This window comes from Dendrobates tinctorius, unplaced genomic scaffold (genome assembly GCF_039654945.1).
Source record: "Dendrobates tinctorius isolate UK_male_01 unplaced genomic scaffold, ASM3965494v1 ptg000011l, whole genome shotgun sequence".
NCBI lineage: Eukaryota > Metazoa > Chordata > Amphibia > Anura > Dendrobatidae > Dendrobates > Dendrobates tinctorius.
In genome coordinates, this window is record NW_027361679.1 from 49,532,826 (window position 1) to 49,549,378 (window position 16,553).

The 16,553-nt window shown below is 44.9% G+C and overlaps 1 protein-coding gene across 2 annotated transcripts in view; it reads left to right on the forward strand.

Moving 5' to 3' along the window:
• Window positions 1-397: 397 nt before the first annotated feature.
• Window positions 398-16,553, forward strand: part of MRPL1 (mitochondrial ribosomal protein L1) — an 89,337-nt gene continuing 73,181 nt past the window's right edge. Inside the window, exons 1-2 of one of the 2 annotated variants that reach the window (XM_073542096.1) lie at window positions 398-543; window positions 15,910-16,030. In XM_073542096.1, the coding sequence (XP_073398197.1) occupies window positions 513-543; window positions 15,910-16,030 (152 nt within the window). In that variant the 5' untranslated portion in view covers window positions 398-512. Of the gene's footprint in view, window positions 669-15,909; window positions 16,031-16,553 lie in introns of both variants that reach the window. The other variant, XM_073542101.1, reaches the window with a different exon arrangement.

A 16,553-nucleotide genomic window follows, 5' to 3' on the forward strand; every position in this document is an offset into this window, starting at 1 on the left:
GTATGTCACCTGCCCCTACAGCCAGTGCGCACCGCCGTATGTCACCTGCCCGTACAGCCAGTGCGCACCGCCGTATGTCACCTGCCCCTACAGCCAGTGCGCACCGCCGTATGTCACCTGCCCGTACAGCCAGTGCGCACCGCCGTATGTCACCTGCCCCTACAGCCAGTGCGCACCGCCGTATGTCACCAGCCCCTACAGCCAGTGCGCACCGCCGTATGTCACCAGCCCGTACAGCCAGTGCGCACCGCCGTATGTCACCTGCCCCTACAGCCAGTGCGCACCGCCGTATGTCACCTGCCCGTACAGCCAGTGCGCACCGCCGTATGTCACCAGCCCGTACAGCCAGTACGCACCGTCCTATGTCACCTGCAGCTGACAGCGGAGCGGGGCTACACGTGACTCAGAGCGCTCTCCCGTCAGCCGTGTCTTGTTGGCTCCAGCCCCGCCTCTTCCGCCTCAGCACCACCTCTCCTCCCCTTCCTCCCGTTCACACGCCTCCTGTGTAGAACATGGCTGCCCCCTTGTGCCGCCTGCGTACAGGTCAGTGGCTCGATTCTCAGGTGTGGCTGCGGTGCCCATAGTGCTCGTCCTGTCAGAGCTGTGGTCGTGTCGCTGTTAGTTGTGTTTCACATAAAGTTTCATGAAACAAGCAGTGTGTGCCAGTGGTGAGTGAGGGCGCCCCATAGAGAAGTACTTGTATGTGGCTGGAGAGAGAGACCGGCCCCAGCCGGCGTCATACGGGCGCCTTGTGGTGGCAGCTGACCGCTCCTGCTGCCCCGAGTGTTCGCCATGATTGTCTATGGGGCGCTGCAGAGCTAGCTGTCAGCACATGATCCGGTTAGGGGACTGTTCACACCTCGGCGCTTGTCGTCCGTGTGCCGTCTGCTTTACAAATAGCACATGGACTCCTAACTTAGTGGGTCTAGTCTTACATTGGGTTTCTAATGATGATGCTGAAGTTGATTTCTTATTCGGCAACTTTATCTTATTTTTTCTGTTTTTTACAGGTTTTACCATAAAAAATACAGTAAAATACATTGCAGCATGGAGCCTTATTGTGAATATGCTTAACACTTACAAAAATGATACAACTGGCACAACAATGGGCATCAAAGTTGTCACTGCAGGGTGTTGGTGAAAGGGTTAAATGGCTTTGATTTCACACCACCAATACACAGATAGTGATGGCCCAAATGGGTTCTGGGCATCAAAGTGGGCAAATAGCCAATTTTCACAGTTTTGAGTACTGGTGTTTTTTCAGGGGGTAAATGACTTTGGGCCCCTGATCTCACCCCAGCTTTACATACATAGTGATGGCCCGCATCAGACTTGGGTCACACTATCCTGGCCCAAATGTGTTGTGGGCATGAGAACTGGCATCAAAGTGGGCAAACGGCTAACATTCAGATATTTGAATATTTGCCTACTTTAGTGCCAGTTCTCATGCCCACAACACATTTGGACCAGGATAGAGTGACCTCATCTAGATATGGGGCATCATGAACTGCGTGAGATCAGTGGCCCAAAGTCATTTAACCCTTTCAATAAAGCCCACTTTGTCCATTTTTGTGCCAGTTTTATCATTTTTGTAGCTGTTTTAGGTGCATTCACATCAGGGCACCTCGCTGCATTATATTTTATTATTGTAATTTTATTTTTTTGTTAACTGTAAAAAACAGAAATAAAATTGCCAAAAAAGAAACCAACTTCAGCATCAAATAAAAAAACATGGACAAATAAGACATCAACTTCAGCATAATTTTCGAATGGTTGTGTGTCTGTTCCATTAAGGCCTGTTTCACACCTCCTGATATTTCTGGTACCGGATATGTGTCCATGTGTGTAATACTTGTGGCAACGGTGTGCTGCATCAGTATCACACGCATCCCTGGTGTTGGGTGCTGAAGACCACTCTCATCATTCTCCCCTGCACTGCCAGCGAGCACGGGAGAATGATAAGTTATATTGAACTGAGAACGTCGAGAGCCAGCAGTGGCTGATGGGACTATTACTCCCATCAGCCTACACCTGCTGTTGCTAATAACAGTGAGAGCAGGCGGTGGTTGATGGGAATTTATCAGCTGCCGCTAGCGCTATAAATAATAGAAAAAAAAACAACCTACCGTTTTATCAAGAATAGAGGGGTCCCACACTTTTTTTTTTTTTTTAATTTAAACACGTAGTTAAAAAAAAAAAAAAGGCATGGAGTCTCCCGCATTTTTGACAACTAGCCTTGCTAAAGCAGACAGCATGCAGCCGCCCAGAAATAGCACGTCTATTAGATGCGCCAGTTCTGACGGCGCTTTGCCCGGCTTTTCCCACTTGCTTTGTAGCGGTGGCAAGTAGGATTCATATTTGTGGGGTTGATGTCACCCTTGTATTGCCAGGTGACATCAAGCCCATGGCTTAGTAATGGAAAGGTGTCTTTAAAATGCCTATCCATTGCTAATCCTGTGGTTGTATTGTAAATAAAGACACAGCCAGAATAAAGTCCTTTACTTGAATTAAAAAAATACTTTTCCATTTTTATGTAGAAATAACAAACACCATCATACTCACCTAACGCCCATTCCACTGTAGCCCTCGTCTCCTGTAATAAAACAAAAATTAAAAAACAACTATATCCCTCACCTGTTCAAAAAAGCAGATAGCCTAGAAAATAGAAAGCTTCAATATAGAGACATCAAAAAAGGAAAAAGAAGCCATACCTAAAACATGATAATCTTTATTGAGACATGATTTAAGAATAAATATAAGAATCAATACAATAATAAAAGTGAGGACACTACAAAAAGGTTCATATTCACATCAGGGGTACCATGCAGAAAAAGTACAAAAAGTACATGTACAAAACAATGCCAAGGGGGAAGTTCAGTGCAAATAATGGCCAGTGCTTTGCTGAATCATTATGAAAAGCACAATTGTGCAAATGCAAATGGTGAAAAATAAAGTGCAATAAAGTTAGCATGTATGGATGATAAAAATCCCCTTAGGCATTGCGCAAAGAGTAATGCGGTAAACTAATCACTTAGTATATAATAAGTATGAATGGGAGGCTGCATAGCCAATGTGCACTTAGTGTGAAGTAAGGCAGCAGCTAACCCTATAAGTACAAATACAAGTGAAGAGAAAATGAAAGCATGTTACCTCAGGATGCGGAAGGAGGGACCCCGACGCGCGTTTCGCGGCAGCTTTTTTGAGGGGCGCATAGAGGAGCTGTTTCGTGGTCTTTTTATAGGGGGTAGAAAGTAAAATGACCAGCGTGAGGCAGCGCTTCCGGTGGGTGACCCGGAACAAGACCATCACAGGTCAGCGTCATGCGAAGCCGCGCCTCTCACCTGCCCGACGCGTCAGAGCAGGGAGGGGGGAGCAGCCGCATAGAGACGCGTCGCCATGGTGACGGCATGGCCGGGGAACCGAAGGAGCGCAACCCGCTGCCAAAGGTGGAGTGGAACATCACCGTGACGACATCATGGCAACATGGGAAACAGAACAATATAAAGAATTAATAAAAAAAGGTCATTGAAAAGGAGAGCAGAAAAGTGGGCAGAAAGAAAGTGTGTACGTAATAAGTATGCAAAAAAATATGAGATATATATCATAAAGATATAATATGGGTGAAAGAAACCTTTTGCAGAAAAGAAATTATGTTGAGAAGAAATATATATATATATATATATATATATATATATATATAAATTTTGTTTTATATACCGTGCAACCTGTGAAAAAATAGGGTATCAAGGAAATACACTTACACGTTATATTTATTAATGTAAGAGCTTCCCAGGACTATGAAAAATAAACAAAAAAATAAGAAATAAAGAAATAAAAAATAAAAATAAATATAAAAGGTAAAAAATAAAAATAAGTGAAAAACATGAATGAAAGAGTCCATGAAGAAATTAGATGGCCGTGCAAGAGATCTTCTGAAAGGCAGCAGGGATGTCAATATCAACATTGGTTCAGACTTGGAGATGGAGGAAAACAGAAACGGCACCTCAAACAAGGAATAAAATAGGAACCCATCTATAGAAATAAAAGTGAAAAAATTAGCAATACAATAAAAACAGAATTAAAAGCGATAACAAAGAAGAAAAACAGAAGAGAAACAGAGCTATAGGAAAGATGCAAAACTGATAACCTCATTGAGACCATTGGGTTGGAGTGATCTTACTTTGGAGATCCATCGTGCCTCCAATTGCGCCAAAGCTTTTCTCCAAGTACCACCTCTAGTATCGATATGTATTTTATCTATTCCAAAGGCCTTCAATAGGCTGGCATCACAATTATGGATCTGCTTAAAGTGACGCGGTATGGGCTTGAGAGAAGTGATATCTTCAGTATCTTTGGCATTAGTAATATCGCGATAATGCTCCCTAATTCTGGTTTTTAACGGCCTGGATGTCAGACCTATGTAGATTTTAGGGCAAGGGCAGGATGCATAATAGACTACTCCTATGGAATTGCAGGTGATATGCTGCGTGATTGAAAAAAACCTTACCATCACTGGAGTGGAAGGTGGAGGTCCGCATCATATTGGGACAGGCAATGCAGTCCCCACAGGGGAAGAAACCCCAGACAGGGCCCTTGGATCCAAAGGCTCTTTCAAATTGGGGTCCAGGGTAATAACTGCGGACAATGTGATCCTTAAGGCTAGGCGATTTCCTATATGTGATGGAAGGGTAGTCAAATAAGTGCTTGGCCAGACCAACATCCTCCTGCAAGATGGGCCAAAATTTCCTTAGAATGTTCTGCATACCATACCAATTGGTATTATAGGTGGTAATAAATCTTACCTTGGATTCCTGATTAGGCTTAGGTCGTGATTCCAGGAGCACATCGCGATTGGTTTTTTTGGCGGCTTGCAAGCCTTTCTTAATGCATCTGCGCGAGTATCCCCTTTCTTGAAACCTGTGAGATAAATCGTTGGCTTCTTCATGAAAGTTTTTCTCGTTAGAACAAATCCGTTTCACCCTAAGGAATTGACCCTTGGGTATACTTTTGATGAGCGATTGGGGATGAGAGGATGTTGCATGTAACAAAGAGTTAACAGCAGTTTCCTTACGGAAAATGGTGGTTTCCAAGTATCCATTGGGAGAGTTAGAGATTTTAATATCAAGGAAATCGATGGTGGATTGGCTATACTTACAGGAAAGTTTGATGTTAAGTTTCTTGTTGTTCAAGATCCCAACAAAATCTAGGAGGTCCTGTTCCGAGCCCTGCCATATCATGAGAATGTCATCGATATAGCGGGCCCAGAAAAGAACCCCCTCGATATGTGCTATTGGCTTGGTGAGAAAGATCTCCCGCTCCCACATTACTTTCTACCCCCTATAAAAAGACCACGAAACAGCTCCTCTATGCGCCCCTCGAAAAAGCTGCCGCGAAACGCGCGTCAGGGTCCCTCCTTCCGCATCCTGAGGTAACATGCTTTCATTTTCTCTTCACTTGTATTTGTACTTATAGGGTTAGCTGCTGCCTTACTTCACACTAAGTGCACATTGGCTATGCAGCCTCCCATTCATACTTATTATATACTAAGTGATTAGTTTACCGCATTACTCTTTGCGCAATGCCTAAGGGGATTTTTATCATCCATACATGCTAACTTTATTGCACTTTATTTTTCACCATTTGCATTTGCACAATTGTGCTTTTCATAATGATTCAGCAAAGCACTGGCTCTTATTTGCATTATTTGCACTGAACTTCCCCCTTGGCATTGTTTTGTACATGTACTTTTTGTACTTTTTCTGCATGGTACCCCTGATGTGAATATGAACCTTTTTGTAGTGTCCTCACTTTTATTATTGTATTGATTCCTGTATATATCCCTCACCTGTCCGTCACGTAATCCATGTCTGGGGATTAATAATTTCTCTAGTCACCTTCCACAACAGCCATATCGGAGGATGTCTCCCCGCCCTAATGGAGGACAGGAAATGCACAAGAGGTTAAATATCCCTCCCCTTCCTGCTACCTCCAGTGTTTTTCCTGTCCCCTATGGAGCATGAAGAGGTTTGATGGTGCTGCCGTGGCCGGCGACCGGAGGCACTATGTTGGTTACCTGAAGCCGGGCGGCCGATGGTCAGGGGGCTCCGCTCTCCTCCGTGTGATGGCTGCTCCCGTCTCCACTTCGGCGAGACTCGGGACCCCTGTCCGCCTCTCCTACGCCCCTTTGCGGGGTAAAGCGAGGCGGAGATGTGCAGCCGGGGTCGTCCTATCCATGCGGCGCACGCACCAGAAGTGACGGAGGGACAGGCGCCGAACTTCCGGTTTGGCCTCCCTCCTGCGTTCCCGGATGGAACGCTTATGCGACTGGTATTACCGGGCCGCCGTTAGCATCTCGTGCCCCTGTCAGTGGCTCTACTGACCCACAGCGTCACACCGACCGGCCGCTAAACAAGAGGCTGGACCGGGTTAAGGGGGCAGAGCCAACAACCCCAGACGGGGTGGGGGAACGGGACGGCCGCTGCAGCTGCAGAATCAGCTACGAGGAGGGGTGATTACAATGTCCTCCGCCTGTGGACCAGGGGAGGAGGAGCACGGAACATGCTGGTGGACCTCGGCTATTAAAACCCTGGTCTGGGTGCGTCCAGGTAAGGCCATTTAGGTACTGATGATTGTGACTGACTGACCATGGATGGCGATAAGCCATCATGATCTGCTTCTGCGGAGCCCAGCGTTCACCCTCCTACTGTAAGTAGCGGGGTGGGTCCCCCTTTATTCTGTCCAAGTGGTCCCTGAGGTGACTTAGTATGCCTTCTCTCTCTGTTTTAGGGAGACAAAGCCCCTGACCCTATAAAGAAACCGAGCCGCAAGTGTGTTTGTGGTACCAAACTTCCCTCGGCATATAGGAATAAGCTATGTCAGCCCTGCACGGATGACTTAATACGTGCAGATCAGCCCTCCCTACTGGACAGTATAAAAACCCTCATCAAACTAGAAGTCCAAACTTTTATGATGACTGTTGCCCAGACCCCGACGCCGTAGCCCCCTCCTGCTAGGAAAAGGAAAGCGGCCCCTGTGGAATCGGACTCGGGTAAAATTGATACCTCTAACTCAGAGGATGCATGGGAAAATGAGAGTTCCACTTCCGCCCCCAAACCCGATAACAAAAAATACTACTTGTCTGAAGACATGGGGGATTTAGTTAGTATGGTAAGGGGCACTATGGGATTGGAGGAGGCAGAAGTGGAATGCTCTATTCAGGATGAAATGTTTGGAGGACTGAAACCCAAAGATCAAAAGGGGTTTCCCATTCACGAAAACATCCGAAACCTGGTTATGCAGGAATGGGCCCTCCCCGAGAAAGGGCTTAGTGTCCCCTCAGATCTGAGGAATCGGTTTCCCTTAGAGGGAGATTGCTCCCTATGTGAGGTCCCTAAAGTGGACGTGCTGGTGTCCAGGGTGACCAAGAGAACGGCTCTTCCATTCGAAGATTCATCTCAGCTCAAGGATCCCATGGATCGGAAAACGGAGTGCCTGCTCAGGAAATCCTGGGATGCCTCCACAACCCTGCTTAAGGCTAATATAGCCTCTACGTGTGTAGCCAGGTCCCTATTTCGCTGGCTGCATACGCTGGAAGACCACCTCACTCAAGGGACCTACAGGGAAGAAATCCTTGACTCCCCTATTACAAAAAGCAACAGGGTTCCTAGCTGATGCTTCTGCGGAGTCCATACGAGTAGCAGCAAAGTCTGCGGTCCTCTCCAACTCAGCCAGAAGAAGACTGTGGCTGAAATCTTTACGTCGAAAACAAAGCTCTGTGCAATTCCTTTCCAGGGGAATTATGCATTTGGCCCAGCTCTGGATGACATCTTGCAGAAAGCCACGGATAAGAAGAAATCGCTTCCAGAACAAAAGAAACCTAGGAAACGATTTTTTCGTTCCCAAACCCCCCCTCGTGACCAGCCCTCCCAGAGAGATTTCAAAGGGTAAGGGCAAAACGGGCCGGTGAAGTTATCCGAAAGGAAGTAAGGGCAGAAATATTCTGGCCCCCCATCAACAACAAAACCCTACTGACAAACAATGACAGTATTCCAGTCGGGGGCCGACTCTCGAATTTCATAGATCAATGGCAGTCCATAACCTCAAACCAACGGGTTCTTCGCACTATTCGCGACGGACTGAGATTGGAATTCGAGAGTCCTCCCCTTCAATGCCTGAGAAAAACCTCCCTACAGGCGCACCTCCAAAGATCCTTGCTGTCAAACATAAAAACACTTCTGCAAGCAAGAGCGATCTCCCCAGTTCCACAACAGGAGATAGGCAGAGGGCGCTACTCTCACCTCTTCGTAATTGTAAAACCCTCAGGGAAGCACAGGGTTATAATAAACCTAAAGCCCTTGAACCGAGTGGTGAAGTACAGACGATTCAAGATGGAGTAGGTCAAATCAGCAATCCCCCTCATAGGACAAAATTGAGTGATGGCCACTATAGACCTGAAGGACGCTTACTATCAGGTCCCGATTTATCCAGACCACAGGAGATTCCTCAGGTTTGCGGTGTCCCAGGGGTCCCAGGTCAACCAATACCAGTTCAATGTCCTGCTGTTCGGGGTGTCATCAGCCCCTCGATTGTTTACCAAGGTGATGGCAGAAGCAATGATCTTTATTCGCCAGCAGGGGATCTGCATTGTCCCATACCTAGACGACCTTCTAAAAATAGCTCCATCCATTTCTCGCCTGAACCAGGATGTAGAGAAATCTCTGGAAATTTTACAGTCCTTGGGCTGGATTCCCAACCTGGAAAAATCAGACCTTCATCCCTCTGCAAGAAAAAAGTTCTTGGGGATACTCGACTCAAAAAAGCGAACATCTTTTCTACCCAGGGAACGACAGCTCGACCTCGTTCAGAGAGTCTTCAAGTTCAGAGACCAGAGGGCACCAACCCTGAGAGACTCAATATCCATCCTAGGTTCGCTTACAGCATGCATCCAAGCAGTCTCCTGGGCTCAAGCCCATACTCGGATCCTTCAGTCATATGTACGCCGATGCTCAAAGAAATGTCGGAATACACTGACCAAGAGAACCCCTCTTCCAGGTCATGTGAAGGCGTCCCTCCTATGGTGGCTGAACTACCAGAATCTCTAGCGGGGTGTCAGCTGGGATCAGCTCCCCCTGAAAATCGTCACCACAGATGCCAGTCAGAGAGGCTGGGGTGCTATAGTGGAGAAATCACACTTCCAGGGGATATGGCCCCCAGACGTCAGAGCCAGCTCCTCAAATGTGAGAGAACTGAAAACTGTAGAAGAAGCGTTGAAGGCACAGTCAACCCTTTTCCAAAACCATCATGTACGTATCTACTCAGACAATATGACTACAGTGTCCTACATCCGTCACCAAGGAGGCACGAAATTCTTCAACCTAAAATTGGTGGCTGCAAGAATTTTTTCTTGGGCAGAGAAACATCTGCTGTCCATATCAGCAGTACATCTAAGGGCATTGGACAATGTGGAGGCAGACTTCCTCAGCAGGAAAGATGTTCATCCTGGGGAATGGAGCCTAGACCAGTTTTTTTGTCTCTGGTGTCAAGGTGGGGAAATCCTGATGTGGACCTTTTTGCCAGCGGTCAAAACGCAAAGGTGGAAACGTTTTTTTCCCTCAGTCCCACTGATGGAGCGTGGGAAGTAGATGCCTTCTCCCATCCGTGGCAGTTCGATCTGGCATACGCCTTCCATCCGATTCCCATGATAGCGAAAACACTGCAGAAGATACGGGCAGAGCAAGTCACTACAATCCTAGTAGCTCCCTTGTGGCCAGGGAGAAGTTGGTACGGGGCCCTATGAAACATGGCTCAGGAAGGTCCAATACTTCTGCCCCAGAGGGCCAATCTCCTTCACCAGGGCCCTCTACTGCACCCAGACCCGCATAAAATGAACCTTGCGGCCTGGCTACTGAAGCCGGAATTCTAAGGGCTAAAGGCTATCCGAAAAAGTAATCCAAACTCTACAGAAGAGTAGGAAACCAGTGACTAACGCCATTTACGGGAAGGTTTGGAAGAAGTTCTCATCTTGGTGTTCCCCAAATGCTCCAGATCCCTTCCATCCTGATATCGCACAGATCTTAGAGTTTCTTCAAGACGGCCTAGATCTGGGGCTCACACCTAGTACTTTAAAGGTCCAGGTGTCAGCCCTTAGATCATTCTACGACCAAAATCTGGCAAACCATGGATGGATCAAGCGATTCATAACCTCAGCATCTAGGATCTGTCCCAGACTCCGTAGTCAGGTCCCCCCCTGGGACTTGAACCTAGTTCTCAGGGGCTTGACCAGGGAGCCGTTTAAACCACTGTCTTCCACGACTCTGAAAAACTTAACACTAAAAACTGTGTTCCTGGTGGCAATTACTACCGCAAGGCGCATAGGAGTATTGCAGGCCCTTTCAATACAGGAGCCATATTTAACCATCACGGAGGATAGCATCATCCTGAGGCTAGGTCCCTCCTTTATGCCTAAGGTAGTCTCGAACTTCCAGAGGTTACAAGACATTGTATTGCCTTCCTTCTGTGCAAATCCCTCCAACACGAAAGGAGAAGCCTTTCACACCCTCGATGTCCATACAGTAGTTCTCTTCTACCTCCAACAGACAGAGAGTTGGAGGATTGACCAGAATTTATTCATTCAAATTTCCGGTCGGAATAAAGGCAAAAAGGCGGCAAAAAATACAATCGCGAATTGGATCAAGGAAGCTATCAGCCTCACCTACGCGGCACAGAACATTCCTCCTCCTACGTCTCTAAAAGCCCATTCTACTCGTTCAGTATCAACATCGTGGGCAGAAAGAAGGGAACGCATCTTCTGAGCAGATATGCAGAGCCGCCACCTGGTCGTCTGTCCATACATTCATCAGACATTATAGACTAAATTTCAACAGGGACTTAACGTTTGGCAGACGTGTTCTGCAGGCTGTTGTCCCTCCCTAAGAAATTAGTTGTTGGTATTCCTCCGATATGGCTGTCGTGGAAGGTGACTAGAGAAAATAGAATTAGTCTTACCGGTAATTCGGTTTCTAGGAACCTTCCACGACAGCACTAATTTCCTTCCCTATCTGATGCTTACTGGATGATTCCTGCTCTTTGGTGGTAACTATATATGCTAGTGTGTACAGAAAAAACACTGGAGGTAGCAGGAAGGGGATGGATATTTAACCTCTTGTGCATTTCCTGTCCCCCATTAGGGCGGTGAGACATCCTCCGATATGGCTGTCGTGGAAGGTTCCTAGAAACAGAATTACCGGTAAGACCAATTCTATTTTTCAACCTGGATGGTGCCAAGATGCCACTGTCCAGGCTGAGAACCACTGGTGAATGAGCTGCTGCGAATGCAGCTCAGTGACTAGCGGTGATGTCATCGAGGTTACCACTGGTCACTGAGGCTGCATTCCCAGCCAGGCTGAACTGTGGGGACCTCAGCACCATGAGAAAAATTCACTGAGTTCACCGTGAGAATTTCTCCCACACCATTTTTTTTTGTTTATAGCTCAGGTGGCTGATGAATACTCCCATGAACCGCCGCCTGCTCTCACTGTTATAAATGGCAGCAAGTGTAGGCTGATGGGAGTAGTAGTTCCGTCAGCCGCCATCTGTTCAAGCTGTTATCACTTCAGTATAACTCTCAACATTCTCCCCTGCTAGCGCTGATCGCCGGCTGAGTAGGGGAGAATGATGAGAGGTCTTCAGCACCTGGGCCGGGGAACAGCGTTAACTGTACTGCTGTATTCCAGACTTCGTCATCAGTGTGCACGTGGTGTGGGACATTGCGTGGCCTGTGCTGCATGTAAAAAATAGACTTGTCAGCGCCTTTTTGTCCATGTAAACATACTGACATGTGCCAGACACATTCACTTGAATGTGTCTCCAGTACGTGTGAAAACTGTCACCACACATACTGGACACACCGACGTTTGAAAGAGGCCTAAGGGTATGTGCACACGTAAGCGTTTTTTTAAAGCGCTTTTACCAAATAAAACACTTAAAAACTGCTTAAAAGTAGCATCCCATTCATTTTAATGAATTCTGCACTTTTTGTGCATATTGATGCGTTTTTTCCGCGAAAAAAACGCATCGCGGTAAAAAAACGCAGCATGCACAGTCAGTTTTGATGAGCGGTTGAATTTTTCTATTTCTTTGAGAGCAAGTGAAACATTTTGCTGAAATATGGTCAATCTGTTTGCTATAGGTGACGGAATGAAATCTTTTTCCTTGCGGCAACGCTTTGCCTGCTCCATGTCATCCAAATACTTGTCAAAGTCAAACTCCTCATCTGATGAGGATGAAGATATGGCAGTAGCACTGTCAGGACCCAAATCCTCCTCCTGTAGGCCACTCATCCTAACTGCTACCTCAGTCAGAGCTTCTTTTCCTTTAGTAGGCTGTTGATCATCAAGCAGTATACGATGACATGGGTCCACCTAAACAGCTGCCAGAAAAATTTTATTTTCCAATAGCTGTGTCTCTCTCCGTTTTATTGAAGCAGAAATACCATCTGTGATTAAACCTCCTCTTTAGGACAGGCAAAATAGCAAGTTCTTCCACTCCCTTATGAAAATACCAGGAGTTAAATCCTCAGCTTGTAATTTTTTAGTCACCGGTAAATGGGTGATTAAGCAATTCCTTCAATTCAGCCACCTGTGTCCATTGACCTTCATTTAGGGTTACCTGAGGGTTCGCCATATCTATAGGAAACGGTTTTAGTTCAAGCAATCACTCAATCATTAAATAAGTGCTGCCCCACCGAGTGGCTTGATCAACAATTGCCCCTTTCCCAGCACGTCTGTTCAAGATGGAATCAATTTTAGGGGTTCTGGCGGCAATAACCAATTTCCTCACTTTTCCAGTCAGATTTCCAGCATGTCCCTCTTGCAGACTATCTCTTATTGCCAGCTGCAACGTGTGCACAACACAGTGCATACGATGAATATGAAAGTGTTTTGAAGCACCTTCAACAAGATCATCTATTTCTAAAGTATAATTTTGCTGATCTTCTGTTGTAATATCTGTTTGTTCCTCAGGTACATGAACAGCACTGTGGCCTTCCATCTCAAACATACTGAATCCCAAATTTTCTTCTAGCTGTTGTTCATTACTCTCATTCATCATTTTAATTGTACTGTTTGAAGCATTGTCCGTTACAATAGCAAGAACCTGTTCTTTTTTGAGTTCATAATCTTGCAGAACTTTTTCCACTAAGGCATGGAGAAACTGGCTGCTGTGATGAGCTTTAGTATCTTTTACTGCCAATGTCTTGGTAGCAATTTCTTTGTTGTCACAAACATATCGAACATTGATGGCAAAATAGTTCACTCTGTGACGTGTGCAGGCATCCATTTTAAGAAACATGAAGCGTCTTTTTAAAATCTTCCTTTTGTTTAAGGGCTTCTTCAATCACTAATTTTCTAATACTTTCTCTTTCCAGAGAAACACGAATGGATAGAGCATATTTCTATTCTGCTTTTGCTATTGAAAACATTATCTATGAGCTCAAAAACCTTTCAGGTGATGCGTTTTTTTTAAAAAGCTTGTCTGCTTTTGCAGCTGAAAACCGTATCCTCAAAAAACACAGCAAAAACGCTGTGTGTGAATGTAGCCTTAGATCAGGAATAGAACAGCCATTTATAGGACATTTCATAACTTTCCCAAATTTCTATGAAAAAATATTCAGCACATTCTGCATTGAACTACTGTACTCAATTTATTATATATTTTAGAAGTAGGAGTCGGTCCATTTTATACCGACACTGACTCCACAGCTCTGTAAAAAACCCTGCTGTGGTGTTCACAATCCTCTTGCAATAGGACAAGCTGGATGGCAAAACAAGTGCTAGTAATATCCCAAAAGTAATAGGAATGAAAAAATAACTTTTAACCATGTCAAAGGAGTCAAAAAGAAAAGTCTTGAGTGAGGAAAAGAAGGGCTCAATTTTGGCTTTACTAGCAGAGGGATACAGTGAGCGTCATGTTGCCTCCATCCTTAAAATTTCTAATACGGCAGTCTATTACAACAAGGTCAAGCAGCAGACATTGGGGACAACAAAGCTACTAACCAGCAGAGGGCGAAAACGACTCTCCACTGACCGGGATGACCGTCATCTTATTCAAATGTCACTCGGCAATCGTAGGATGATATCAAGTGGCCTACAAAAGGAATGGTAAATGGCAGCTGTGTTTTAAGTGCACGGCAAGAACAGTTCGTAACAGGCTCCTAGAGGAAGAGCTCAAGTCATGTAAAGCTAGAAAAAAAGCCTTTTATCAATGAGAAGCAAAGGAGAGCCAGGCTGTTGTTTGCCAAAGACCATAAGAATTGGACCATAGAGGACTGGAGTAAGGTAATCTTCTCTGAGTCTAATTTTCAGCTTTGCCCAACACATAGTCATTTAATGGTTAGACAGAGACCTGGAGAGGCGTACAAGCCACAGTGTCTTTCTTGCACCCACTGTGAAATTTGGTGGAGGATGCTGGGAATGCTTCAGCAAGTCTGGAATTGGGCAGTTTAATCTTTGTGAAGGTCGTATGAATCAAGCCACATACAAGGTTATCCTGGAAAAACAGTTGATTCCTTCTGCTCAGGCAATGTTCCCCAACTCTGAGGACTTTTTTTTTTTCAGCAGGACAATGCGCCATACCACACAGCTAGGTCAATCAATGTGTGGATGAAGGACCACCACATCGAATCCCTGTCATAGGCAGCCCAATATCCAGACATAAACTACATTGTAAACCTCTGGAATGTAATTAAGAGGAAGATGGATAGTCACAAGCCATCAAACAAAGAAGAACTGCTTAAATTTTTGTACCATGAGTGGCATAAGGTCACCCAAAAGCAGTGTGAAAGACTGGTGGAAATCATGCCAAGATGCATGAAAGCTGTGATTAAAAATTATGGTTATTCCACAAAATATTGATTTCTGAACTCTTCCTGAGTTAAAACATTAGTATTGTTGTTTCTAAATGATTATGAACTTGTTTTCTTAGCATTATTTGAGGCCTGCAAGCACTGCATTTTTTTGTTATTTTGACCATTTCTCATTTTCTGCAAATAAATACAAAATTTAGTGCTTGGAAATTCGAAGACATGTCTGTAGTTTATAGAATAAAAGAGCAATTTACCTTTTACTCAAAAATATACCTATAAGGCTGGAGTTACACACAACCATTAAAAAATCGGTCCAATTTTAACGGTACGAAATCGCACAAAGAATTCTTGTCCAGGGATCCGTCTGTCATCCCATTTTCCGGCGATGAACAGATTTTATTCGCATCTAAGCATCAAATTGACATCCAATGCCTGATGCTCTTTCCTGTTGACCTGGAGAAGTCTTGCGATTTAATCGCAAGTCACACGTGTGCGTTTTCAATGCGATTTTTAATCGCATTCATAGACTTGCATTGTCGAATCCGATCCGAAAATCGGTGACAATCGCAGCATGCTGCGATTGTCTCGGTCCGAGGAGCAGACACGATAAAAAAACGCATGATGGGAGCAGCACCACAGAATAACATTGGGACGAATGCAATGCGATCTTTTTTTTTTTCTTTTTTTTTTTTCACATTGCATTCGTCCGATTTTATCGCTAGTGTGACTCTGGCCTAAAGAGAAAAATCAGACAAACTGAACATTTTGCAGTGGTCTCTTAATTCTTTGCCAGAGCTATAGATGGCTTAGGAGCGTTGATCCTACTGACAGATTCCCATTAATGCTATACAAACAATATGTTTCTAACACACAGATTGCACACATATTCTGCGGTGAGTTTGTAGGAAAACTATTTTGTTTTGTTTTTTGTTTTTTTTAGAAATCTAGTATTAAATTTGGACCTGAATAATACATAGACTAAAATATGCAATAATCTCTAATAAGAATTTAATTTAGTGAGTATTTTTTATCCCGATGTTGTTTTTCAGCTATCCATGGCTGTCACAGTCATGTGCTCCAGCAGGCGGGTTTTATTTGTCCTTCCATCATCGCAAACAGAAGCTGGGTTGATGTAAGATTCTACGCTGCTGAATCTGCAGTGGTTAAAAAGTAGGTATCTCTCAATGATTCTTAGAGTGAATGTTCACTATAAACTTGATATAAGGGTGAAATATGTAGTAAGCAAAGAAGAAAGTTACCATGAAACAACTACCCTCTGTTGCCCCCATACACAATAAACTAATGCTGGCCAAACCCATTGCTATCAGTAGGTTTAACTGACAGTCCCAATATGTATGTGGACCCTGGACAAATTATTTCATGGGAGTTAAGAAACCTGCATGTCTGATTTCGGACCACCACTCATTTGGCTCTCTCTGGATTAAGAAGCCATCAGAGATGTCTGTCAGCGGCTCTCTCAGAGAACACAGGAGTGCTCAGCTGAGCAAGCACTGCTGTGAATGGGAGATATGTCTGAGATGGCTGCTAGCTGAAGCATCTGAGGAGTGTGTGGGTCTTTGCTAGTAGACTGCTTTTTGTCTTTTCTTTCAGTTGCATTGCAATTGTCAGCTGTATATAGTTCAATGTGATGAAATATCTATACAGTATAATAAACCTAAGTACGCAAACATTC